At 52.5% G+C, this 24,058-nt stretch overlaps 2 protein-coding genes across 2 annotated transcripts; both read left to right on the forward strand.

The window, feature by feature from the left end:
• Positions 1 to 14,442: 14,442 nt before the first annotated feature.
• On the forward strand, positions 14,443 to 16,536 carry H1-0 (H1.0 linker histone). The gene has a single exon (XM_090328674.1). It carries the CDS (start codon positions 14,757 to 14,759, stop codon positions 15,339 to 15,341), a length of 585 nt encoding a protein of 194 aa, XP_090184800.1. The 5' UTR covers positions 14,443 to 14,756; the 3' UTR covers positions 15,342 to 16,536.
• Positions 16,537 to 16,937: 401 nt separating this feature from the next.
• On the forward strand, positions 16,938 to 23,825 carry Gcat (glycine C-acetyltransferase). The gene is made up of 9 exons (XM_090358021.1): positions 16,938 to 17,193; positions 18,748 to 18,878; positions 20,104 to 20,205; positions 20,567 to 20,713; positions 21,650 to 21,804; positions 21,934 to 22,016; positions 22,164 to 22,335; positions 23,145 to 23,266; positions 23,508 to 23,825. Exons 1-9 carry the CDS (start codon positions 16,998 to 17,000, stop codon positions 23,657 to 23,659), a joined length of 1,260 nt encoding a protein of 419 aa, XP_090214147.1. The 5' UTR covers positions 16,938 to 16,997; the 3' UTR covers positions 23,660 to 23,825.
• Positions 23,826 to 24,058: the final 233 nt, after the last annotated feature.

The following is a 24,058-nucleotide window of genomic DNA, read 5'->3' on the forward strand; positions in this document are numbered from 1 at the left end:
GAGGCTGAGATCTGAGGATTGCAATTCCAAGCTAGCCCAGTCAGGGAAGTCCATGAGACATCTCCAACAGCCAGAAGTGGTATGGTGGCTCAAGTGGTAGAATGCTAGCCTTGAGAAAGCCCAAGGACAGTACCCAGGCCCTGAGTTCAAGCCTCAGGACTGGCAAAAAGAAAAAGAAAAATACCAGATTGGGCTGGGACTCAGGACTGAGAACTCAGAACAGACCCTGACTTGGCCTGCTGCTACTTAGCTAATGAGAAGGAAAGTGTTCAGGGAGAAGGACTCGGGATGAACCCAGGACACCTTACATGCTAGGCAAGCTTTCCACCACTGAGCTACAGCCTCAGGCTTCTTCAAATGAAAGTCCCTAAGTCTCTTGGAGATGGGGCGACTAACTGGCATCCATACAGTTGAGGCTGAAACCCCTCCATTACCCCCTGGCTCTGGCTCCTGTCCTCTGTTCCATCGCTCATGAGCAAAAACAAACAGGTGAACATGCTAAGCTGTCAGTCACGAGCCATGAAGGCAGGGTCCACCACACAGGGTAAGTAGAGGACCAAGTGTTGGCACACTCAGAGCCCTGTGGCTCTCCCGCGTGCTGACACATATTTGCCCTGGGGTTCAGCATTTCCTTCCTGCAGATGCACCCAGAGGAACCCAGCAATGTCCACAGCATAACTCACTGTGATTCATAGCAGCCTTGATCGAAGCAGCCCAAGTCTGGAAACATGACTGTCCCTCAGCAACAGACCAAAGGGGATGTGGTATATTTATATACTGTCATATGACACAGTAATAAAAGTGACTGCTATGTGCAAGGAAACCTGCATATATCTTCTAGATAGCATATGGAGCACATTCGAGAAGGTTCCATTTACATGGAGTTTCAGAATGGATGTAGTAGTCACTGGTGAGCATCCTCAGAATGGTGGGTACCCCTGGGCTGGGGAGGAGGGGCTTCACCTGAGAATGTACACCTGCAAGAAAGGACCTGATGGCCCACGAGTGTGGCCTAGTGGTAGAGTGCTCGTCTAGCATGCCTGAAGCCAAGGGTTCATTTCCTCAGTACCACATACACAGTGGCTCAAGTGGGAGAGTGCTAGGCCAGCCTTGAAAAAGCTCAAGAACAGCACCCAGGCCCTGAGTTCAAACCCCCTGAAAGGTATGTTCCTGTTTACAGACTGTGTCTCAATACAAAAAAAAAAAAAAAAAAAAACTGCCTTAAGAAAGAATAAGCCAGGACCAGATGCCAGTGTCTCACACCTCTAATCCTGGCTCCTCTGGCTGAGATCTGAGGATCCTGGTTCAAAGCCAGCCTGGGCAGGAAAGTCTGAGAGACTCATCTCCAGTTCACTGCTAGAAAAACCGGAAGAGGAGCTGTTACTCAAATGGTAGAGTACTATCCTAAAGCAATAAAGCCCAGAGACAGCACCTGGGCCCTAAGTTTAGCCCAGGACCAGCACACACACAAAGGAATAAGCCAGAACTGGGCACTGTAGTATCATGCCTGTCGACTATGGAAATCAATGTGGTTGTGGTTCAAAGCCACCCAGGCCTGAGATCTACATCTCAGCCAGTAGCTGGGACTAGTAATGCATGCTTATGATCCCAGGTATGTGAGAAATATAAATACAATTGTAGCTTGGACTGACCTTGGCAAAAAGTTGAGACGCTATCGTAACAGGTGAGAGCACCTGCCTAGCAAGCATAAGATGAGTTCAAGCTCCAGTGCTGCCTAAAAGACAAGAAAAGGGGTGAGGGGGAATAGCCAGGATCTGGGGATATAGCTCACTGGCACAATATTTGCCTAGCATGCACAGGCTCTGGGTTTTACCCCCGGCATTGCCAGAAGAAAGGAAATTCTAATCTTAGGAGGAACAAGTTCATCTGGTCATCCAAGCTTCTCTTGGGTCCTTCTATAGCAGCTGTAGTCATGTCATCTGGGGACACCCACACTGTCCCTCCCTCCTGGCAGAGCGCCCTCAACTGGGATGCCTCTCCACTCTTCACAAGGCCACTTCCTGGGCTTCCTCACAGTATGGTGGTCTTGGGAGAGTCTGGAATGTCTGCAATCTGTCTGCATAGAAAGTATTCAGCTGGGAGCCGGGAGTTTGGCCTAGTGGTAGAGTGCTTGCCTAGCATGCATGAAGACCCAGGTTTGGTTCCTCAGTACCACATACATAGGGAATCTGGAAGTGGTACTGTGGCTCACATGGTAAAGTACTAGCCATGAGAAAGCCCAAGGACAGTGCTCAGGCCCTGAGTTAAAACCCCAAGATAGGCAAAAATAAAAAAGTGTCCAGGCTGTCACCAGTGACTCATCCCTATAATCCTAGAATCCACAACAGTCTTTTTTTTTTTAATCTCTAATAACCAGCAAAAAGCTGGAAGAAAAACTGTGCTCAAGTGTTAGAGAGCTAGCCTTGAGCAGAAAAAGCTAAGGGACAGTGCCTAGGCCCTGCATACTGGCAGAGAGAGGAGGGAGAGGGGTAGGAGAGGAAGGAGGAGAGAGAAAAAGAAGTGGGGGGGAAGACCGAGACCAGTTTTCAGTTTCAGGTTGGTTGGCTTTTTTTTCCTGCCCTGAGACTTGAACTCTGGGGCCTGGGCGCTGTCCCTGAGCTTTACCAGTCAAGACTTCAGGCTCTCACTTGAGCCCTAGCTCTACTTCCACTTTTTTTTTGGAGGAGGGGGTGTTTGATTGGAGATGTGATTTCCTGCCCAGGCTGGCTTTGAACCATGGTCCTCAGATCTCAACCTCCTGAGTAGCTAGAATTACAGGCGTGAGCCTCAGCTTTTTCACCTACCTCAGCTCCTCTCCCTGCTGTAGCTCCTATGTCAACTTCTCCATCTGCCTCAGTTTCTCCACCTGCCGAATTTTCTCCCCTTGTCCCAGCTTCTCCCCCAGCCACAGCTCCTCCCTCTCCTCTCAGCTCCCTAGGCTCAGGGCTTCCAAACCAGGAAGCCACTTGCAGCTCCCAAGGAGCCCCTATGTACTGGCCTGTCCTCCCGCCTCTCCTCTCCTCTCCACTCTTTTCCTGCCCGTCCCACCCCCCCCAAGCAAAGCAAGACTCAGTGTCATCACCCACCACCTGAGGCCCTGCTTGATCCCCAGATGGGGCTACATCTGATCTGCTCTAGGGGTCTCCCACATTAAGAGCCTGAGGCTCATTCTGACTCAGCGATCCCCAGAGCCCTCCAACCCAGCATGGAGTGTGCAGAAATCTCAGCTGATGCATGTTTGATGACTCACCAAGGAAATGAATGACTGTCCAGCCAGGCACCCAGCGTACAGGCACAGCCCCAGGCCCACGCCAAATGGCAAGAGGCTGTGCCTCCCCATAAACTCATTGAAAAGCCCCATAGCCAAGCCAAAGGGAGAGAGGCAAATGGTAGTTTGTGGAACATGAAAAGGCTGAGTCTGTGACTGACTCATGCGAGCCATCCCTGCGTCCCATTGTACTTTACGAGTTCTGACAGGCTCCGAGGGCCAAGGAAGAAGCGCTTCCTTTGATAGAGCATCTTCCAGGAGCGAATTTGATAGAGGGCCCCTCTTAAAGCTCTCAGTGAGCCTTTGAAGTGCCTGGGGCTGTTCTCATCCCACAGAGGACAAAAAATGGCCAATAATGCAGTGACTCAGTCTCAGCAGGTCTGGTCACCATAGTATTTGCCATTAGAGGTCATTCCTTCAGCCTGGCCAGATCCTGCAAGAAGACCTCACACAGCTGGACTCTGGAGGCTCACACCACTCAGGGATATGGTTCAAAGCCAGCTGGGCAGAAAAGTTCATGAGACGCTTATCTCCAATGAACCACCAAAAAGCTGAAAGTGAAGCTGTGGCTCAAGTGGTAGAGTGCCAGCTTACGCATAGAAGCTCAGGGGGACTGGCTGGGAGTTTGGCCTAGTGGTAGAGTGATTGCCTAGCATGCATGAAGGCCCAGGTTTGATTCCTGGGTACTACATACATAGCAAAAGCTCGAGGTGGGGCTGTGGCTCAAGTGGTAGAGCACTAGCCTTGAGGAAAGCCCAAGAACAGTGTTCAAGGCCCAGAGTGCAAGCCCCAGGACTGCCCCTCCCCCCAAAAAAATAAGCTCTGGGACAGGACAAGCCAGGTACAGTGGCTCACGCTTGTAATCCTAGCTATTCAGAGGCTGAGATCTGAGGATCACAGGTCATAGCCCAGGCACTAAAGTCCATGAGACTCCTGTCTCCAATTAACCACTAGAAGACCAGAAGTAGCACTGTGGCTCAAGGGGTAAGGCGGTAGCCTTGAGCTGAAGAGCTCAGGGACAGCTCCCACAATGGACAAAAACAAAAGCCAGAAGTGGTGCTGTGGCTTAAGTGGTAGATGCTAATCTTGAGCAAAAGAAGCTCAGGAACAATGCACAGACCATGAGTTCAAGCCCTAGAACTAGAGAAAGAAAGGAAAGAGAAAGAGGGTCGGGGGTCGGGGCTGGGAATTTGGTATGGTGCTAGAGTGCTTGGCACAAAGACCCGGGTTTGATTCCTCAGTACCACATACATAGAAAAAAGCCAGAAGTGGTACTGTGGTTCAAGTGGTAGAGCTCTAACCTTGAGAAAGCCCAAGGATAGTGCTTAGGCCCTGAGTATAAACAAGCCCCAGGACTGGCAAAAAAGAATTAAAAAAAAAAAAGAAAAAGAAAAAGCTGGAAGTGGTGCTGTGGCTCAGTGGTAGAACTCTAGTTAAGAAAGTCCAAGGACAATGCTCAGACCCTAAGTCCAAGCCCAGGACTGGCAGACAGGGGGAGGAGGGAGGAGAGAGGAGAGAAGAGAGAGAGGAAAGGAAGGAAGGAACTCATATTCTGACTTATGTAACTGTAATCCCTGTGTACAATCACCTTTATATATAACAACGTTTTTTTTGTGTGTCTTGGGGCTTGAACTCTGGGCCTCATGTTGTCCCTCAGCTCTTTAGCTCAAGGCTATCCCCCTACTCCTTGAGCCACAGCCCCACTTCTGTTTTCTAGAGGTTAACTGGAGATAAGATCTCATGTTCTTTAGTGCCCAGGCTGGCTTTAAACCTGGATCCTCAGCTCTCAGCCTCCCGAGTAGCTAGAATTTACAGATGTGAGCCACCGCTCTCCTGGCTAAAAAAATAATTTTGAATGCTAATCTAACCCGCTCTGCTCTGCTGGGGGTGGGCCGGGAGGGGGAACCTGGGTGGAGCCCAGGGTGCTGTCCTTTGTAAAACTTTCCTTCATCTCAAGAGTGGAAACTATGGCAGTGCTGCCTTTAGAACAGCTCAAGTTCGCTGCCTCAGGAATCAGAGGTCACACTGGCTACAGTGTTGACTCTCTTGTTATGGACTTTTCCTATGAGGCAGTTACTGTTTTTCTTTTAGCTAAAGCTATGACTATTCCTCAGCTTTCCTGCAGTTTGCTTAGCTTTCATTATATTTCTGACGTGTGTGTGTGTGTGTGTGTGTGTGTGTGTGTGTGTGTGTGTGTGTGGTGTGTGTGTGTGTGTGTGTGTGTGTGTGTGTGTGTTCAGGTTCTAGGGTTTGTATTTAGGGCCTGGGCACTGTCTCTGAACTTTTCTGCTCAAGGCTAGTGCTCTATCTGCTTTTCCACTTGAGCCATTGCTCCACTTCTGGCCTGGTGATTAACTGGAGATAAGAAGACTTTCCTGCCCAGGCTGGCTTTGAACTGTGATCCTCAGATCTCAGGCTCCTGTGTAGCTAGGTATCTAGGATTGATTACAGGCATGAGACACAATGCTGGGCTTGTTTCTGCTATTCTTTTTATTTTTTAATTAAAAGATTTTATTAACACTGATTTTTTACATCGCATTTCAAATGGCAATTTTAACAAACACGTATTCAAGAACAGGATCTCTCTAGGCAATCATTGGCACATAAACTTAAGAACAAAATTAAAATTAAGCTGAGAGTTTGTATGTCATAGATACATATCAATCTATCTATATAATATATATCCCATCATAGATTCATATGTCTATCTAGTTATATTTGTATCTCCAAGTTCATGTCAATGACCTTGAATACTTGAGTATTGAGTCCTGGCTCTTGTACTGTTTAGATCTAATATCCACATATCAAGGAGACCATGTGCCTTTTGCCTTTTGTTCCTTTGGTCCTGACTTATCTCACTCAACAGGATTTGCTCTAGTTTCATCCACTTCCCAGCGAATGCCATTATTTTTATCTTGTCTGGTGGCTATGTAGGATTCCATTGTATATTTAAATGTACCACATTTTTTGTGTCCATTCCTCTGTCGTGGAGAATCTGGGTTGTTTCCATCGCTGGACAATTGTGAGTAGTGCAGTGATGACCATGGCTGTGCAGGTGTCCTTATCATATCCTGGGTTATGATGCTCAGGGTAGATCCCTAGGAATGGTATGGCTGGGTCATAGGAAAGGTCTTGTTTCTGATATTCTTAAGGGTGATTCTTTCTTCCCCTCCCTCCCACCCACCCTCCCTCCTTTCTTTCCTTCCTTCTCTCTTTCTTCTTTCTTTCTTTTTTTATATTTTTTATTGTAATTAATAAAAGGGTTACATGATATTTGCCAGATAGAAGGTGCATTAATTCACATACGTTGATACCCTTTTCTTTCTTTCTTTCTGTCTCTCTCTTTCTTTCTTTCTTACACATGAAAATCCTGTATAGAATTAAAATACTGTAGAAATGTGTGACTCCCGAAAACTAGGCAAGAAAAGGACCTTGAGTTCCAGCTCAGTACTGCAACTTCGATTGATTAAAACTCAGCCCAGTGTCTCCCTCTTGAGGGCTCTTCCAGAAGAGTCTCAGGGGCTGCTGCATCCATCCTCTAAAGGAAGCTGAGCTGTTTCATGAGGACTGGGGGCAGAGGATGCTGCTGGGCCCCAGGGTCACAGTCTGCCCCAGTCCTGTGTGAGCTCAGCCCGGGATCCTGGAAGTGAGAAGGGTGATGGGGTGTGGTGGGGGCAACACAGGGCGTGGAGCCCTCACCACTGATGGCACAGGCATCCTGCATGACGTCCTTAGCGGGCCTCACCTCCTTCCCACAGAGTGACCCATCTCCTCTCCAGGAAAGGCCTGTGTCCTCTGTGCCCACTGAAGGCTCAGATGGCAGCTGACCAGTAGTCCCTCTCAGGGACTGATGGGAGCCAGGTCTCTCCTCCTGGGTTCCCTCAGCTACCCCCAGGTGAAGGCTGTGGTTCTCCTTTTGGCGGTTCTGGGGTTTGAACACAGAGCTTCATGTTTTCGAGTCTTTACCACTCGAGCCACACTTGCAACCCTTTCAGCTTTTAGCTGTTTTTCAGGTAAGTACCCACCTATGACTTCCACATCGCTAGCCTTATGGATGTGAAACCTCATGCCCAGATTATAAGTTGAGATGGGGATCTAGCTGATTCACCCCCTGCCCCCAAAGGCTGGCCTCAAACTGAAATCCTTTTAAATCTCTGCCTCCAGAGTAGCTAGGATGACAGGCCCCAGCCAGCTCCGCTGAATATGGCCAAGACATTCTTCCCGCCTGAACTGAGATGAGTTCTTCAAAGGCAGAGTGCAGAGCCTCACAGGGTAAAGCGCTGATCGCTGGAGAACTCAAACCCCAGTGTTTGGTGATTATCTCTGGGATAAGTTTAGGAAGTTTGTTAAGGTTTAGTTTAGGGGTGGAGGGAGGGAAACAGGGACAAAAACAGGAGAAGGGGTATCAATGTGGGAGAAGTAATGCACCTGCTACCTGACGAATGTAACTGTAACCCCGCTAAGATACATCATCCCAACAATAATAACAAATGAAAATAAGCTGTGGGAAAAAGAAGGTTTAGTGCCGTCAGATGAGTTAAACTTTAATTGGTGAACAGTTGCTTTGGAAACGTGTCTATCTTTCTGACTGTTTGACTCTTTGCCCATGTGGGATTATAATTGATTTCTTGACTGGAGAAAGCGGGTGAGAGTTGAGGCTCAAGGTGGGGCCAAAGCAAGGACCTGGAGCCAATGCTGGACCTCACCCTGCCTGGTGTCCTTCCCTCCTCTTCACTCCCAGCCCTCAGGCCGCCCTCTGGATTTGCCCTCCCCAATCCTCCCAGCTTCCCTGCTTCCCACCTCCACGGCTGCCACTTTGGTTCAGTGCATGGATGGCTGAACGGGCAGCGTTCACACTGCTGAGCTGTGGATAGGTGACGCTGATTAGCTGGCAGCAATGAAGCCCTGCACGTTTCCAGCTCCTTCTGCTTTGTCCCAGGATGAAAAAGGTCATGAAAACATTGTCTAGGAAGTGACCCAACCATCTATCAGCTGCAGGGAATTACCACAAACCTGATACATATGTGTGTCCCCTCCCTCCCTCCCTCCTCTCCTCCTTCCCTCTCCCTCCCCCTTTTTCCCTCCCTACCTACCCCCCACCCTCTGTCTTCTCTGTCTCTCATTTGGGGCTTGAACTCAGTGCCTGGGCACTGTGCCTGAGATCCTTTTGTTCAAAGCTAATGTTCTACTGCCCGAGCCACAGCTCCAATTTGGACTTGTTGGGGGATTCATTCGAGCTAAGAGCCTCATGGACTTTTCTGCCCAGGCTGTCTTCCTACCATGATCCTCAGATCTCAGCCTCCCGGGTAGCTAGGAGTAGAAGATGTAAGCCATCAGTGCCGGCACGTTTTTATTTTAAAATAATTGAATGATTTTATGAAGCCTAGTTCCACAATGCTCCCTTATGGCACTTACAACAAACTTCCAAGGCTGAGTGTGGTGGCTCGTGCCCATAGTCCAGCTGCTCTGGGGATGTTTCACCCCTGTAAATCCCAGCTACGTGGGAGCTGGAGATTGGGAACATCTAACAAGGTTGGCCCACGCGGAAAACAAAAGCATAGCAAGATCTCATCTCAACCACCAAGCTGGTAAGCTGCCCTACCCCGCAATTCTGGCTACTTGGGAAGCCACAAATAGAAGGATGGAGGCCATCCCTGAAGTCTCTTCCTGAAAAGTAACCAAGTGAAAGTGGTTACTGGCTCAAATGGTAGAGCGCCTGCTTAGTAAGCCCGGGCACAGTTCACAACCGTACCAGCCCCCAGAGCAAAGCCAAAGCTTCAAACGTCTTCCCCTGGCTCACAGAGCCCAAGGCTTCCGCCTTAAACACTGGCTTCCATGCGCTCAAGTCAGCACCTGTCACTCCTGTCACCCCTTCCTGCTTGGCGCTTGTCACTATGGCAGTTTACAATGGTAGCAATTCCAGTCTCCCTCTCTGGGGTCCAAGTCACCGGAGGACAAGCATGTGCCCCGTTCTACTCACACACAGCCACCAGCAGGTGGACAGGCCATCTGAGTGCCAGTGCTCATGTCTGTAATCCCAGCTGCTCAAGAGGGTGAGACTGAGGATTGTGGTTTGAAGCTAACCTGGGCCAGAAAGTCTGTGAGACATTTATCTTTAATGAACCATCAAAAAGCCAGAAGTAGAGCTGTGACTCAAGTGCTGGAGCACCAGCCCGAGTTCAACCCCCGGGGCCAACAACACACACACACACCAACCTGCACTGCACCACAGGGTTGTCTTCCCTCCAATGTGCTGGACGTTGCTGGAGTTCCACACTATGCTGGGTGGATAGGCAAATGGGAAAACAGAGGGGTCACTGGGGAATGGAAGCAAAACTAGGAAACTGAGAGATGAGACCATAGGAAGGTTGATGGAAAGGTCCCTGGCACAAGGGATGCTGCCATGCCTTCAAGACTGGTGGTATCCTCCCTTCTCTGTGAGTTTTTTGCTTTGTTTTAGCTTTTTTTGGGGGGGGGTTGTTTTGTGTTAGTTTAGGGGCTAAACTCAGGGCCTAGATGATGGCCCTGCACTGTTTTGCTCAAGGCTGGCACTCTTGGGCAGGAGTTTGGCCTAGTGGTAGAGTGCTTGCCTAGCATGCCCAAAGCTCTGGGTTCAAGTCCTCGGAACCACATACACAGAAAAAGCTGGAAGTGGTGCTGTGGCTCAAGTGGTAGAGCTCTAGTCTTTCTAGTCTTGAGGAAGCTCAAGGGCAGTTCCTAGGCCCTGAGTTCAAGCCCTAGCACTGGCCAAAAAAAAAAAAGGCTGGCACCTGACTACTCAAGCCACAGTTCCACTTTTACCTTTTTATGGTTAATTAGACGTAAGAGTCTCAAAGACTTTTCCTACCAAGGCTGGCTTTGAACTGCTGTCCTCAGCTCTTAAGTGTCCTGAGTAGCTAAGCTTGCAGGCATGCCGTCAGCACGGGGAAACCTGCTCTACACCCAGCCTGAGCGTTGCTCTAATCCTTTGAAAAGCAAACTGGGAGAGAGGTAGGGGAGGGATGACAGTGTCCAAAAAGCCAAGGGCTGGTAGCCCACACCTATGCAATCCTAGATATCCAGGAGGCTGAGATCTGAGGATCACAATTCAAAGCCAGTCCTGGAAAGAAAGTTTACAAGATTCTTATCTCCAAATGAACCACCAGGAACTGGAAGTAAAACTGTGGCTCAAAGTGGCAGAGCAGCAGCCTTGAGCAAAAGAAAGAGCTCAGGGACAGCACCCAGGCCTGCGTTCAAGCCTCACAATGGACAGAAATAAAAAGTGTACTCTTTTACCTGACTTGTGTAACTGTAACCCTTCTGCACATGACCTTTATAATATGATAAAGAAAGAAAGTAAAATAAATGGAAAAGCAGCAAGATTTGGGGGCACCAGAAGTCTAACAATGTCTACTCAGTTTTTACCACTGCGGCCTCTCACCCCCCCCCCCCCCAGACCAGCACAGAGCTGAATACTGCTGTGGTGTCTACGTGCCTCCAAACCAACTCAGGTGTTTTCAACATGACAATCAGCAATCAGTATCCAGGGACCTGAGCTGGGCCCAGCTTAGTGCTGGAACAGGTGTGGAAAAATCTGCTGGCATCTCAGGGCTGCTGGCAGGGCAGGTGTGAGAGGAACTATGCCTAAAGACACCCAAGCCTAATCTCTGCCTTATACAACAAGAGGGAATGAAGGTGGCTAATAAGATGCCTGGCTTTGGGGGAGTATCCTGGATCTTCCGATATGCCCAGGTTCAGAGTGAGCCACCCAAACCCAGCTGCCTGATCCTTTTAAAACTCATCTCTTCCACTTGGCCTTCTTGAGTCAACCACACTGCAAATGCCTGCCACAGGACCTTTGCACTAGGTATGTGACAGGTTTTCTCTACAAATAGAGATGTGCAGTCCTGGTGGCTCACACCTATAATCCTAGCTACTCAGGGGCATGAGATCTGGGAGTCGTGATTCGGAACCAGCCAGGGAAGACAAATCTGAGAGATTGATTTCTAATGAACCAACAAGAAGCCAGAAGTGGTGCTGTGGTTCAAGTGGTAGAACACCAGCCTTGAATGAAAAGCCAAGCCAAAATGGAGGGCCTGGAGTAGCATCATCCATAACCCAATTATCAAATTAAAATAAAAATGTCTCCTTCCCTTTTCACCTTGAAATATTTGCCTAAATGTCAGTTTCTTGCTGGGGTCTCTGGAACCCTATGCCAGCTCCGCTCTTCTCAGCGCCACCCTACTCCATTTATTTTTGGTATCCATCACTTTTCAACATACATAATTTAGAGTGTGTGTGTGTGTCTGTGTGTGTGTGTGTCTGTGTCTGTGTCTGACTTGGAGCTTGAACTCAGCGTGTGAGCACTATTTCATGGCTGTATTAAGTGAATACAAAGAGCTGGCATCTGGTTAAGAGCTTCAAGGGAAGAGGTTTTGCTGAGGAGTTATGCAGCCTCAGGCTCCATAAAGGCAGATCCCCCCCCCCCCCGCCTCCCGTTAGTAAGAAAACGACCCTATCACATTCCTACCCCTCACAGCACCCCAGAGACAGGCAGAGCACCTATGTGCAGGACAGAGAAGCTGAGGCCCTCCCCAGCCCGGCAGGTGGCGGGCAGATGGTTCGGGAAGGGCTGGGGCTGGGGTGGCACCAGGATTCAAGTGGGAACTACATTTCCCAGGAGCAGCTGCCGGCAGTGCCAGAGCTCCTGGCTTTTAAAGAGCAAGAGGGTGGGGGCCCTGCACTCTGAGCCCGGGTTCTGGGTGATGGCTCAGCAGGCCTAACCAAGTCAGAGGACCCCGGTCCAAGAGGCAAGGTGAGGCATGGCTGGAGGCAGCCTTTCCTCACCTTGTTCCCCACAACCTTTGCTCCCTACTTTTGGAGGCCCATTTCTTCCTCCCAGCTCCCTTAAACCGGGGTATTGCAGAGGGGGGATCTGCTGGCTGGAAACCCAGCTATCCAGGGCGACCCCTCCCCCAATTCTAGCTTTAGTTGCGGGAGAAAATGGCAAGTCTGGAATGGGGTGGAAGGTGCCCCATCCTCCTGTTAAGGCCTGCGAAGAAGGGGTGATGAGGTGGTGATCTTATTCTCTGGCTACCCTGGTGGGAGGGGCAAGGGCTCAGGAAACACCAGAGCGCTTTACAATGAAAATGTCAACATATTGTCTTTGGATTCCCTCAGCCTGGTTCTGAGGGACCTGAAAGGAGTGGGGAGGGGCATTTCTCTGGGGAAGGTCTCTGGGGTTGGGGGGGGGAAGGTCTTAGCTACAGGGGTGGGTATTGGGGGTAGTTTCCCCCTTTCCAGGTCTCAGTGAGATGCTGGAGAATGTCTTTGAATATAACCAAAACAAACCTCCTCCACAGTGTTGTGCTTTCAGTCAGGAAACTTCTGGACAATGAACATCAGAACAGAGAACCCTGACCCTTTGAACTAACCTGGCCCTTCACTCCCTCTCTTTTTTGCCTGGGTTATAGAGGAGAAGGCATCTGACACCAGCCCCTTTCCCTCGCCCCTCCCCCATCTCCATGTTTTGGATGAATCCATCCTTGATTGGGGGGGGCAAACTTACTATTTTGCTCTGGCTTCAGAGACTCCCCTGGTCCCATAGGAGCCCTGGGACATCACCCCCCCACTACAATTAAGGTGACTCCCTCCACCAATGTAACCCTTCCCCACGCCCCTTCCCTTCAGGATTGCAAACAGTTCCTTACTAGAGACTGTTCATCATTCTGACCAGCTACAAACCCCAAACCCCAGGGAGGGTACTGTTTAATTAAAGAGTGGGAGACCTGGTTGCTAAGTGAATACAAGCAGGTTTGGGGGGACGTGGCCCTGACAGCAAGTATCGCAGACTCCTCCTAATGCAGGGTGGCTGCTGAGGGCAAAGGGGCCAGGGGTCTCAGGTTCTCCGGAGTCCCTTCCACTGGCCTTAAAGCCTCTGCAGTCCCTCTGTACCTCAGAACCCCCCAGAGACCATGACACCCCCTGTCCAGCTGTCTGTATGGCCTAGCAGCCGGGGAGACTTATGCATTGGAACAAAGACATCTCCTCTCCCAGCATGTAAAATGGCCGTGGTCCCCGCCAGGGCTCCTCGTGCATTTGCTGAGGATTCCTCAGGGTTCCATGAATGTGACCCCGTCTTCGCTTTTCCCTCGCAAGCACCCCGTTTTTGAGTCGCTAAAGCATCCAGGGCCTCTCCTTATCCTAGGGTCCCCAGGATGGCGCAATCTTCCATTCTGGAGTGCTCCCCGCCCCCCTGCACACAGCCCGACTCCAAGGGGCCCCGGCAGAGGAGGCTGCACCCCCAGAGCTGGCATGGGGGGTGGGGGCGGCGGGCTAGGCCTCACCCACCCGGGCCAGCAGGCTGAGAAGCATGTAAATGAGGACATGGGGCGGTGTGGGGGGCCTCAGGACGAGCAGACCCCCGAGCGGCCCCTCCCCGGCTCTCCGGGAGCCCGGGTCGAATCCGGGGTTCGTCCTCAGGGGGGGCCCGGACGCCGAGGCCGGGGGGCCGCGCTGGGGGCCAGGCGGCCCCGGAGGGGGAAGGGACAAAGTTTGAAAGTGCCCGAGCAACTCTTCCAGGGAAAGTTTCCTCGGGGGGGGCCGTGGGCAGAGAGGGCCCTGGGGTGCGGGGGGGCTGGCGGCGGGGGGACCCCCGAGAGGCCGGCGACCCCGGGAAAGCGACCCCTCCCCCTGTCCCATTTCGGCCCGGCTGGGAGTCGCCCACTTCGGGGCCGCGTGTGTTAGTTGGGGTCGCTTTTCAGCCGCTCCCGCAGGTTGGGGGACACCGCAGGAGGTCGGGAGTGGGGGTCCCCGGTAGCCCCAGGGGACAGCTTTCCTAGGAGAGGTTCCCCGTCGCGGGGCTCCCCGGCACGGCGGAGCCAGCCCCCCGCAAAGGGGAAATGTCCCGGTGCCCCAGCGGCCCTCGGCGCCGTTTGGGGCGCTTGGCGGGCGCGGGGGGCGGCGGCCGAGCCGGCTGGGGGTCCAGCGGGGAGGCGCGGGGAGCCGGGCAGCCTCCCAGGGGGCTGGCGAGGCGCGGGAAGGCCCGGGCTGAGGATTAAGATCGGATTTGCCGAGCGGAAGAAACACAGATGGCGGCGGCGCGGCGCCATTCCGGGCCGGGAGCAGGCAGCCAGCAGCCCTGTCCTCACCGCGGTCCGCCCGCCGCCGCTAAATACCCGGATGCGCCGCCCGAGCGCCAGACGCGGAGCTGGGAGAAGGGAGGCGGCGCAGGCGGAGCCCCAGCACGAGCCTGAGCCCCGGCCGCAGCCCCGGCCCGCGCCCACCGCCGCCGGGCCCCGCACGGCCAGCGCGCCCGGCTCCTCCTGCACTGCCCCGCCGGGGTGCGGTGGCTGCGGCGCCCCCGACCGCGCGCCCGGGCCGGGCCTGCCAGCCGGGGTCCCGAGAGCGGATCCCCGGGCGGGCGTCCGCCTTTGCGCAGCCTCGGAGCAGCGCGGCCAGCTCCGCCGGGCGCCTTGCACAGCAGGCTCGGTCGGACAGGGCCACCACCATGACCGAGAACTCCACGTCCACCCCCGCGGCCAAGCCCAAGAGGGCCAAGACCTCCAAAAAGTCCACAGACCACCCCAAGTATTCAGACATGATCGTGGCCGCCATCCAGGCCGAGAAGAACCGCGCAGGCTCGTCGCGACAGTCCATCCAGAAGTACATCAAGAGCCACTACAAGGTGGGTGAGAACGCGGACTCCCAGATCAAGCTGTCCATCAAGCGCCTGGTCACCACCGGGGTCCTCAAGCAAACCAAAGGGGTGGGGGCGTCGGGCTCCTTCCGGCTAGCCAAGAGCGACGAGCCCAAGAGGTCAGTGGCCTTCAAGAAGACCAAAAAGGATGTCAAGAAGGTGGCCGCGCCAAAGAAGGCAACCAAACCCAAGAAGGCTGCCCCCAAAGCCTCGAGCAAGAAGCCCAAAGTCACCCCGGTCAAGAAGGCCAAGAAGAAGCCGGCTGCCACGCCCAAGAAAGCGAAAAAACCCAAGGTTGTCAAAGCCAAACCTGTCAAAGCATCCAAACCCAAGAAGGCAAAACCAGTGAAGCCCAAAGCCAAGTCCAGTGCCAAGAGGGCGGGCAAGAAGAAGTGACAGCCAAGCCCTAGCTTGCAGACACTCCGTCCCCTCTCCTCTCTTCTGTAAATACTTTCTCCTTTCTTCTCTCTTGGTCTTCACCTGCAACCCCCTCTGCCCATTCTAGTCTGACTTTATAAGACACAGAATTCCGAGGCCTCAAGATATTTGTGGACAAATTCTTTTTCCCTTAACCAGTCGGGCAAGAAGAGCAGCAACACGTCTCAACTCCAGAATGAGAACAGACTTCTATTTTGTTCGGGCCATTTGCTGTCAGTCTTCTGGGGTTAGGGACTTGAGTGGACTTTTGTGTTTTCCTGGGTGGTTTGTTTGCTGTGAAGGCGGATGGGGGAGAACCAGTAAGGCAATTGGTTCTGCTGATTGAGAGGAGGTGCAGGAGCTCTATGTTGGGCACTCTGGGAGTTTTAGCCTTTGGTGGGGAGGGGAAGGTGACAAACTGGCCCCCTGGCAGTGGTTGGCAGTAGGGGTGTCCAGGCTGGTCCCCCCTCATTTCCTGTTAGTCTGCCCTGTGGCCTCCCTATTGTCTTAAGGAGAGAAGGGGGAATTCTAGAGATAGCTCCCTGCAGACAATGTAGCTTCTCCCAGGCAGCTGGGAACTTCCATGGGGCAGGGAGCTCTCTGTGGCTTAGCAAAAATCTCTTGCTAAGTGGTAGTGGAAATTTTGGGTGGTGGGAAGGATGGGGAGTCAGTCAACTAAGTGCCTCAGTGTGCCCTATTGAAACTGGGGTTTTTCCACTCATTCAGTGGTGGATTGCATCCTAGCAGAAGGCTTTCTTCTTGTCTGCTCCTCCTGTATTTAGGGTAGCTTTGCTTGGTCTGCTGGGGCTTCAGCCCCAGCTACTTCACAAGCCTCCCAATCTCTTTTTAACTTGAGTCTTTGCTAGTAGTGGGGAGCAGGGAGAATAAGGACTTAAGTAGCTGGAATTTTGTTGAGTAGTTTTAGGTCTGGTGCATGTGTGTGTGTGTGTGTGTCCATATGTACATATGCATAGCTAGGGCGATCCATACGCCTCATACCAGGAGCTGGGAGAAAAAATCTGTACAGTTGTCTTTCTCTTGTTTTTAATAGGAAGATCGCGCACTTGCGCACTCTTCCTCCCTTACCTTTTTAAACAAGTGTTATTTGTGTTGCCGGGAAAAAAAATTGCTGTCGTTGTAATTTTAAAACTTTAAAATAAAATTGGAAAAGGAACCCCTGCTTGGTGTGTGTGTTTCTCCCCCCCTCACTTTTAAGCTAGAGGAGAATGTGAAACAATTGGGGGAAACACTGGGCGGGGTGGGGGGGAGCTTGAATCTGAGCTTCGAGGGAGGGTTCCGAGCACTCGGGCGCCTGGGTTTGGGTGTCCGGGGGACACCCGGTTTCCTTTCCCAAGGTGAGTGTGTGGGCGGGGGGCGGGGCGGGACCGGGCGCGACTCCCCCGCCCCCTCCGCGTCCCCCCTCCAGTCTCCACCAACAAATCAATCCACTTCGGTCCTCCGCGGTTACCGCCAGGCCACGCCCTCCGGCCAGGCCACGCCCCTCCGTCCCCTTGAAGGTGGTCCCTCTCGCGCTGATTGGCTGCCTGGGCCCGGCCCTTCCCACGTGACGGGCGAGTCCGGGCTCGCGGAGCGCTGGTCCCGGCGGCGTCCTCCCGCGGCTGGCTGGCCGGCGCGATGTGGGCTGGGGGTTTCTGGCGCGCTGCGGCGTCTGCAGCCCCTCTCGGACGCCGCGCACACTCTTCGCTGGCGCAGCTGAAGGGCCTCTTGGAGGTGGAGCTGGAAGGGATCCAAGGGTCTGGGTTGTGGAAGCATGAGAGGGTCCTCGCCTCCCCGCAGGGCTCGCACATCCACGTGGACGGCGTCTCCGGAGGTAACTTGCGTCCCGGGGGTCTCCCCACCCCGCCGGGTGGCCGAGGGTCCCTTCCGGGCTTACCCGGGAATGCTGGCTCCCGAGTCAGCCGGGCGGTGGGGCAGCCCCCGCTGGTGTCACCGCAGGCGCCCCGTGGCGGTCCTCCCTGGTGCTCCCTGGCGCTCCCTGGCTCCCCAAGGTTTACCCGGTTAAACCCGTTTCAAGGGCGGGAGTTTTACCCCTGAGCACTTTTTGGTGCACAGAAATGTAGACCGGGAGCCAGCCCATAAAAACAAGAGAAAAAGACTCGAAGTCTGGGAAACTTACGTGGGATCCTGTTTCGGATCCTGTTCCAGGAGCTCATGGCGCATGCCTGCAACCCCAGCAACTCAGTAGGCTGAGATCTGAGGATCATGGGTCAAAGCTAACCTGGACAGACAAATCCACACGACTTTGTATCATAATTGGAGAATGTCCAGTTGAAAAACAAAAAGCTAGAACTGGAATTTGTGGTTCAAAGGATAGATCCAAAAAGTTGAGTAAGCCAGGCATTCAAGGTAATCTGCGATCTGAGACTGGGCAGATAAATCCAAGACACTCTCCAACTAAAAAAGCCAAAAGTAGAGGTGTGGCTTAAGTGACAGAGCTGTAGCCTTGAGCAGAAAACACAGGGACAGCACCCAGGTTGTGAGTTCAAGGACTGGTGAAAAAAGAGAGAAAGAAAGCTGAATAAAAGTGTAAGGCCATGAATTCAGGCCCCAGTATCAGCATAAAAATAAATTAATTAAAACACAAAACAAGGGGGTGAAAAAGAGGGGAAATTTGGACATTTGGATACCCATGTCCTGCACTTTGCCTGCCAGGCTGAGAACCTTCCTCCAGGTCAGCTGTGTTCACTTTGGGCTAAAGAATTGGGTTTTGAAGTCTCGCAGGCACCCTGCTTGGGGGTGTGATTCTGTATGGGCAGAAAATAAACTATGGTCTCCAAGGTCCAATCCTCACCATTCTTTTGTTTGGGACAAAGTAAGGCTGAGGTGGGAGGTTGGTGGTCTTCAGAGGCAAGAGAAGCTGGGAGGAAGGGGTGTGTTCCTCCTTCCTCCTCAAGTGGAATGTGGTTTGAGGCCAAAGTTTAAATTTCTTACCTTTCACATACAACACAGGGAGAAAATCCTCATCCTGGGCCTAGTGGAAGAGTGCTTGCTTAGCATGCACAAAGACCCAGGTTCGATTCCTCGGTATCACCTACATAGAAAAAAGCTGAAAGTGGTGCTGTAGCCCAAGTAATAAAGCTCTATCCCTGAGAATGCCCAAGAACAGGGCTCAGGCCCTGAGTTCAAGGCCCAGGACTGGCAAAAAGGAAAATCCTCCTCCCCCTTCTCCTGTGGTATTAGATTCGGTGCTTGCTGGGGACCCCAACCTGGCCTTGGTCCTAGAGTGGATCGTCCTGTGAAGTTATTTTCGCCTCAGGGCAGATTCACCTTCACTTCCTTTCTGATACTTTTCCTCAGGGCCTGGTGATCACTTTTGTGGGCCTTGCTTGCCTGAATTGCTCTGCCTGTCTCTTTTACTCCCCAGGAATCCTCAACTTCTGTGCCAACAATTACCTGGGCCTGAGCAGCCACCCTGAAGTGATCCAGGCAGGTGTGCAGGCTCTCAAGGACTTTGGAGCTGGCCTTAGCTCTTCCCGCTTCATCTGTGGAACCCAGGTACACAGCTGTCTACTTCCCACAGTCAGCAAGACTGCTTTAGCCAGATCAGCTAATCCCAGGGCTCTAAACCCATTGTAAGCCCCAGAGATACAGGGGAGCAAGAGTAGAGCAGAAAGACCTGCTTTGCTAAAAACCCTTCTGATTCAAGCTAGGTTTAGTGGTTCACACCTGTAATCCTGACTACCCAGGAAGCTGCCATTTGAAGATTGAGGTTCAAAGTCAGCCCAAGCCAAGAAAAGACAGTGAGACTCTTATCTCCAGTTAACCAGCAAAAAGCCAGAAGTAGAGCTGGGCTCAAATGGTAGAGTGCAAGCTTTGAGTGAAAAAGCCAAGCAAGGGTGCAAGGCCTTGAGTTCAAGTCCTAGAACTGACATTTAAAAAAAAGAAGAAAAAGAAAAAGAGCCTGGAGCCTAGTGGTAGAGTACTCGCCTAGCATGCATGAAGCCCTGGATTGGATTCCTTGGTACAACATACTCAGAAAAAGCCAGAAGTGGCACTGTGGCTCAAGTGACAGAGCACTAGCCTTGAGCAAAAGTGTCTAAGGACAGTGCCCAGGCCCTGAGTTCAAGCCCCAGGTCTGGCAAAGAAAAAAAAAAAAAAGGAGACCCATTCCTGTTTGTGATTGTCACTTCTTTCCTTTCTAAATGAGAACTCCTCTGCCATCAGACACTTTTGGACCCTCATCCAGACCAAACAGCTTTCACATCTAACAAGTAGAGGCCCAAAGTTACTTATGCCACCCTTATTTTGGCCATGGAATAACAGCCTTACATTAGGAAGGTATATTTTTCCTATCAGCATTTGTAGTTCCACAGACTTGAGCCCAGAACACCTCATTGGGAGATCTGTTAGACTCCTGAGGTCTGGGGTAACATGTGGCTGAGGCTGCAGTCCTTCGGGCTGGGGTCATCTATTTGTGGCTATCTTCAGTCTCTGTCATCTAAGACTTATTCATTACCCTCTCCAGGCTTCTTTTTTTTTTTTTTTTTTGCCAGTCCTGGGCTTGGGCTCAGGGCTTGAGCACTGTCCTTGGACTTTCTGAAGGCTAGCACTCTAACACTTGAGCCTCAGCACCACTTCCGGCTTTTTGCTATGTATGTGGTACCGAGGAATTGAACCCGAGTCTTCATGCATGCTAGGCAAGCACTCTACCACTAGGCCAAACTCCTGGCACCCTCTCCAGGCTTCTTTAACACCTGCTTGTCTCTTACACTTCCCTTAGACCATCCACAAGGATCTAGAAGCCAAGATAGCCCGCTTCCATAAACGGGAGGCAGCCATCCTTTTCCCCAGCTGTTTTGATGCCAATGCTGGTTTCTTTGAGGTACGTGGTACCATGGAGGGCTTAGGGTGGGCAGTCGGGGAGTCTGGTCATAGGCCGGTGCCACACCTGCATGCTCCAGTGCCCTTTCTGTATGGAGGTTGGATGAGGTTGGCTAATGGAGGCTGGGACTTGTGAGGAGCCCAGCTTCCAGGAACTTCACGCTAACCAGCTCAGCAAGAAAGCTGGGAACACCTGGGACTCAGTGTTTCTTCCTGCTATGTCTTATCCAGCCTGGTGCTGGGGCACCAGTGAGCCGGGCAGAAGGGAAGGACACAATGCTTCCCTGTCTTGGCTAGCAGTGGGATTTTGACTCGGGAAGCTGGGTCATGGGGGTGGCCAGACCGTCACTGCCTCCCTCCAGGCTCTGCTGACTCCCGAGGATGCTGTCCTGTCAGATGAGCTGAACCATGCCTCCATCATCGACGGCATTCGATTGTGCAAGGCTCATAAGTATCGCTACCGCCACCTGGACATGGCTGATCTAGAAGCCAAGCTGCAGGAAGCCCAGGTGGGTTGAGGACAAAGCCTGAACTTACCCTCAGTGTCCTCTATCAAAGATGAGGCTCCACCAGGCACTGTGGCTCACACCTGTAATCCTAGCTACTCAGGAGGCTGAGATCTGAGGATCAAGGTTCAAAGCCAGCCAGGGCATGAAAGGACCTGAGACTCTTATCTCCAGTTAACCTCTAGAAAACGGGGAAGGGGGGCTTGGCTCAAGGGTAGGGTAGAGCTCAGGGACAGCGGCTAAGCCAAGTTCAAGCCCCATGACCCACAACAACAACGACAACAAAAAAGATGAGGCTCAGAGAGGCTCCCTCTTCACTAGCCAATAGCCTGAAGGTTTGTAACAGCCAGGTCTAGAGCTCAAGTTTCTCAGGCCCAAGCTTTCCTGAAGGCAGCAAGCACCTTCCAGCAGCAGGCACCAGGCATAGATGTGGGTGGCAAGCTGGGCACTGGTGCCTCGGGCCTGTCATCCTAGCTACTCAAAAGGCTGAGATCTGAGGACAATCATAGTTTGAAGCCAGGATAGGCAGGGAAATCCAGAAGACATTTATCTCTAATGAATGAGCCAAAAGCTGGAAGTAGAGCTGTGGCACAAGCGTTAGAGCACCAGCCTTGAATAAAAAAAGCTAAGGAGCAACAGCTAGGCCCTGAGTTCAAACCCCAGAACACACACACACATGCACAGGCGTGCACAGTGGATGCACGGTTAGGACCTGACCCCACTCCAACTTTCCTCTAGAACCTGTCCTGGGAGAGGTCCAAGCCCCTTCTCAGTGCTCTGGGCTAAGTGTAGCTCCAAACCACCTGAGAAGAGAAGCCCAGAGAAGAGAGGCTCAGAGGCCCGGATGAGGAAAAAGCTGTCCCCATGCCAAGCAGCCCGGAGAGCAGGTGGAAGCTTGGCGCAGCCCCCACCCCCCACACCTGCTTGTGTACCTTGCAGAAGCACCGGCTACGCCTGGTGGCCACCGATGGAGTCTTCTCCATGGATGGTGACATCGCGCCATTGCGGGAGATCTGCCACCTCGCCTCTCAATACGGTGCCCTGGTCTTTGTGGATGAATGCCATGCCACTGGCTTCCTGGGGCCCACAGGACGGTGGGAGCAGCACATGGCCCCCTGAGGCCTGGGTGGGGTTCCTGAGGGTGGCTGGGAAACCAGGAGAGCAAGGCCCAGCCTGACCCTGGCATTGGAAGCCAGGGACAGTGGTGGCCACTTCCCTTGCAGGGGCACAGACGAGCTGCTGGGCGTGATGGACCAGGTCACCATCATCAACTCCACTCTGGGGAAGGCGCTGGGTGGAGCATCAGGTATCTGGGTGGGGTAGGGGCAGGTCCCTGGGGTGCTTCATCCATTCCCGTGGCCCTGATAGAGTCAGGAGGGCAGGTGGGCTGAGAGAAACATGGACTGGAAGGCTCTGGCCCCTGACCAATTGTCACCTCTTCCTTAATTCTCAGGGGGCTACACCACAGGGCCCGAGGCTCTGGTGTCCCTGCTCCGGCAGCGTGCCCGGCCCTATATCTTCTCCAACAGCCTGCCACCTGCTATTGTTGGCTGTGCCTCCAAGGCCTTGGATCTGCTCATGGACAACAACACCTTCATCCAGTCTATGGCTGCCAAAACTCACCGGTGCAGTTCCCAGCACGGATGGGATGGACTGAGGGGCGGGGCAAATGCTACGTGCCTCCCAGTCCCTGGTCTATATTTAGTGCCTTCCCTCGTGTCTCTACCTCTGGCCCTTCTTCCTTCCATCTCTGCCCCTCTTGTCAGTCCTACTTTTTTTTTTTTTTTTTTTTTTTTTTTTGAGGGTCATGGGGCTCAGACTCTGGGCTTTGGCGCTGTCCCTGAGCTCTTCAGCTCAAGGCTACCACCCTACCCCTTGAGTCACAGCACCACTACTAGTTTTCTAGTGGTTAATTGGAGTAAGAGTCTCTTAGTCTTTAGTGCTGGGGCTAACTTTGAACCGTGATCTTCAGATCTCAGCCTGCTGAGTAGCTAGGATTACAGGCTTGAGCCACCATACCCGGCTTCAATCCTACTTTTTTTTTTTGGTTATGGGGATTGAACTCTGGCCTGGATGCTGTCCCTGAGCTCTTTAGCTCAAGGCTACTAAACAACCCTTGAGCCACAGCCCCACTTCACATTTTCTAGTGATTAATTGGAGATGATGCTCTCTGCTTTGTATTACCTGGGCTGGCTTTGAACCTGGATCCTCAGATCACAACCTCCTGAGTAGCTGGGATTACAGATGTGAGCAACTGCACCCAGCTGTCAATCCTACTTTTTATACCTCTCTTTGTTCTGCCTGCCCCCTGCCCAGTGCCCTCTCTTGGCCTTTGAGGGACTGTGTCTCTGTCTTGACTGGTCATGACTCGGGGGCCACATGCCTGTCAGATCCAAATAGCAATGCCCTATGAGACATGAAGCTGTGTCCACAGGTTCCGCAGTAAGATGCAGGCTGCTGGCTTTACCATCTCAGGAGCCAATCACCCCATCTGCCCTGTGATGCTAGGAGATGCTCGGCTGGCTTCTTGCATGGCGGATGACATGCTGAAGAGAGGTAAGGGGACCAGTGGGGCCCAAAGGGAAACCTGTAAAGTGCAAATGCTCCTGCTCCTGTGACTACTGCCTCTCCCAGAACAGCTGTCTCACCTGACTCTTGTGCCCTGAGGACGCCCCCACCTCCACCCTCGTGTAAGCTCTTGGGCAGCCCACTTGCCCCCTGTGGGCCCCAGGAAAGTAGGTGTTAATGTGTCATGCTGCCCAAACCACCTGACACTGGTATGCCCTTACCTTCCCAGGCATCTTTGTCATTGGATTTAGTTACCCTGTGGTCCCAAAGGGCAAGGCCCGCATCCGGGTACAGATCTCAGCTGTGCACAGCGAGGAGGACATTGACCGCTGCGTGGAAGCCTTCGTGGAGGTGGGGCGGCTGCATGGAGTGCTGGCCTAAATCCTAGGTGGGGATAAGCAGAGCCAATGTCTCTGCTGTCTCAGGGACAAAGAGGCTTTTGGTCATCACAGACCAGAGGCTCTGACCCTTGGTTCAATGTTCTAAGCACAAGAAGCTTGTGCTTGTGGCCATGACATTTTAAAACAATGGTGTGAAAATATTGAGACGCTTGACTCTGCTTTATTCTCTCTGAGGGGCCCCCATCCTGTCACCAGTTAAACCAGCACAGAGGCTGGGCCTCTGAGGACCTTAGGGCTGACTTTCCCCAAATGAAAATGGCGTCTGGAAGCTCAGTAAAGGCCGCTGTTTGGCTTGATTGGATTCTGTACCTCTGTGGAAGGTAGCTTAGAATCCACCTGTGGACCCTTTCCCATGGTATTCTACAAAGCTATATCAGCC

Source organism: Megascapheus bottae, chromosome 2 (genome assembly GCF_031878675.1).
Source record: "Megascapheus bottae isolate mThoBot1 chromosome 2, mThoBot2.hap1, whole genome shotgun sequence".
Taxonomy (NCBI): Eukaryota; Metazoa; Chordata; class Mammalia; order Rodentia; family Geomyidae; genus Megascapheus; species Megascapheus bottae.

What these genes read in the sequence shown, in the direction of transcription:
- H1-0 (XM_090328674.1), top strand. Translation starts at nt 14,757, where the DNA reads ATGACCGAGAACTCCACGTCCACCCCCGCGGCCAAGCCCAAGAGGGCC.
- Gcat (XM_090358021.1), top strand. Translation starts at nt 16,998, where the DNA reads ATGTGGGCTGGGGGTTTCTGGCGCGCTGCGGCGTCTGCAGCCCCTCTC. An exon ending in TTCCTGGGGCCCACAGGACG is followed by an intron (nt 21,805 to 21,933) that starts GTGGGAGCAGCA and finishes CTTCCCTTGCAG; the next exon opens with GGGCACAGACGAGCTGCTGG. An exon ending in GGCGCTGGGTGGAGCATCAG is followed by an intron (nt 22,017 to 22,163) that starts GTATCTGGGTGG and finishes CTTAATTCTCAG; the next exon opens with GGGGCTACACCACAGGGCCC.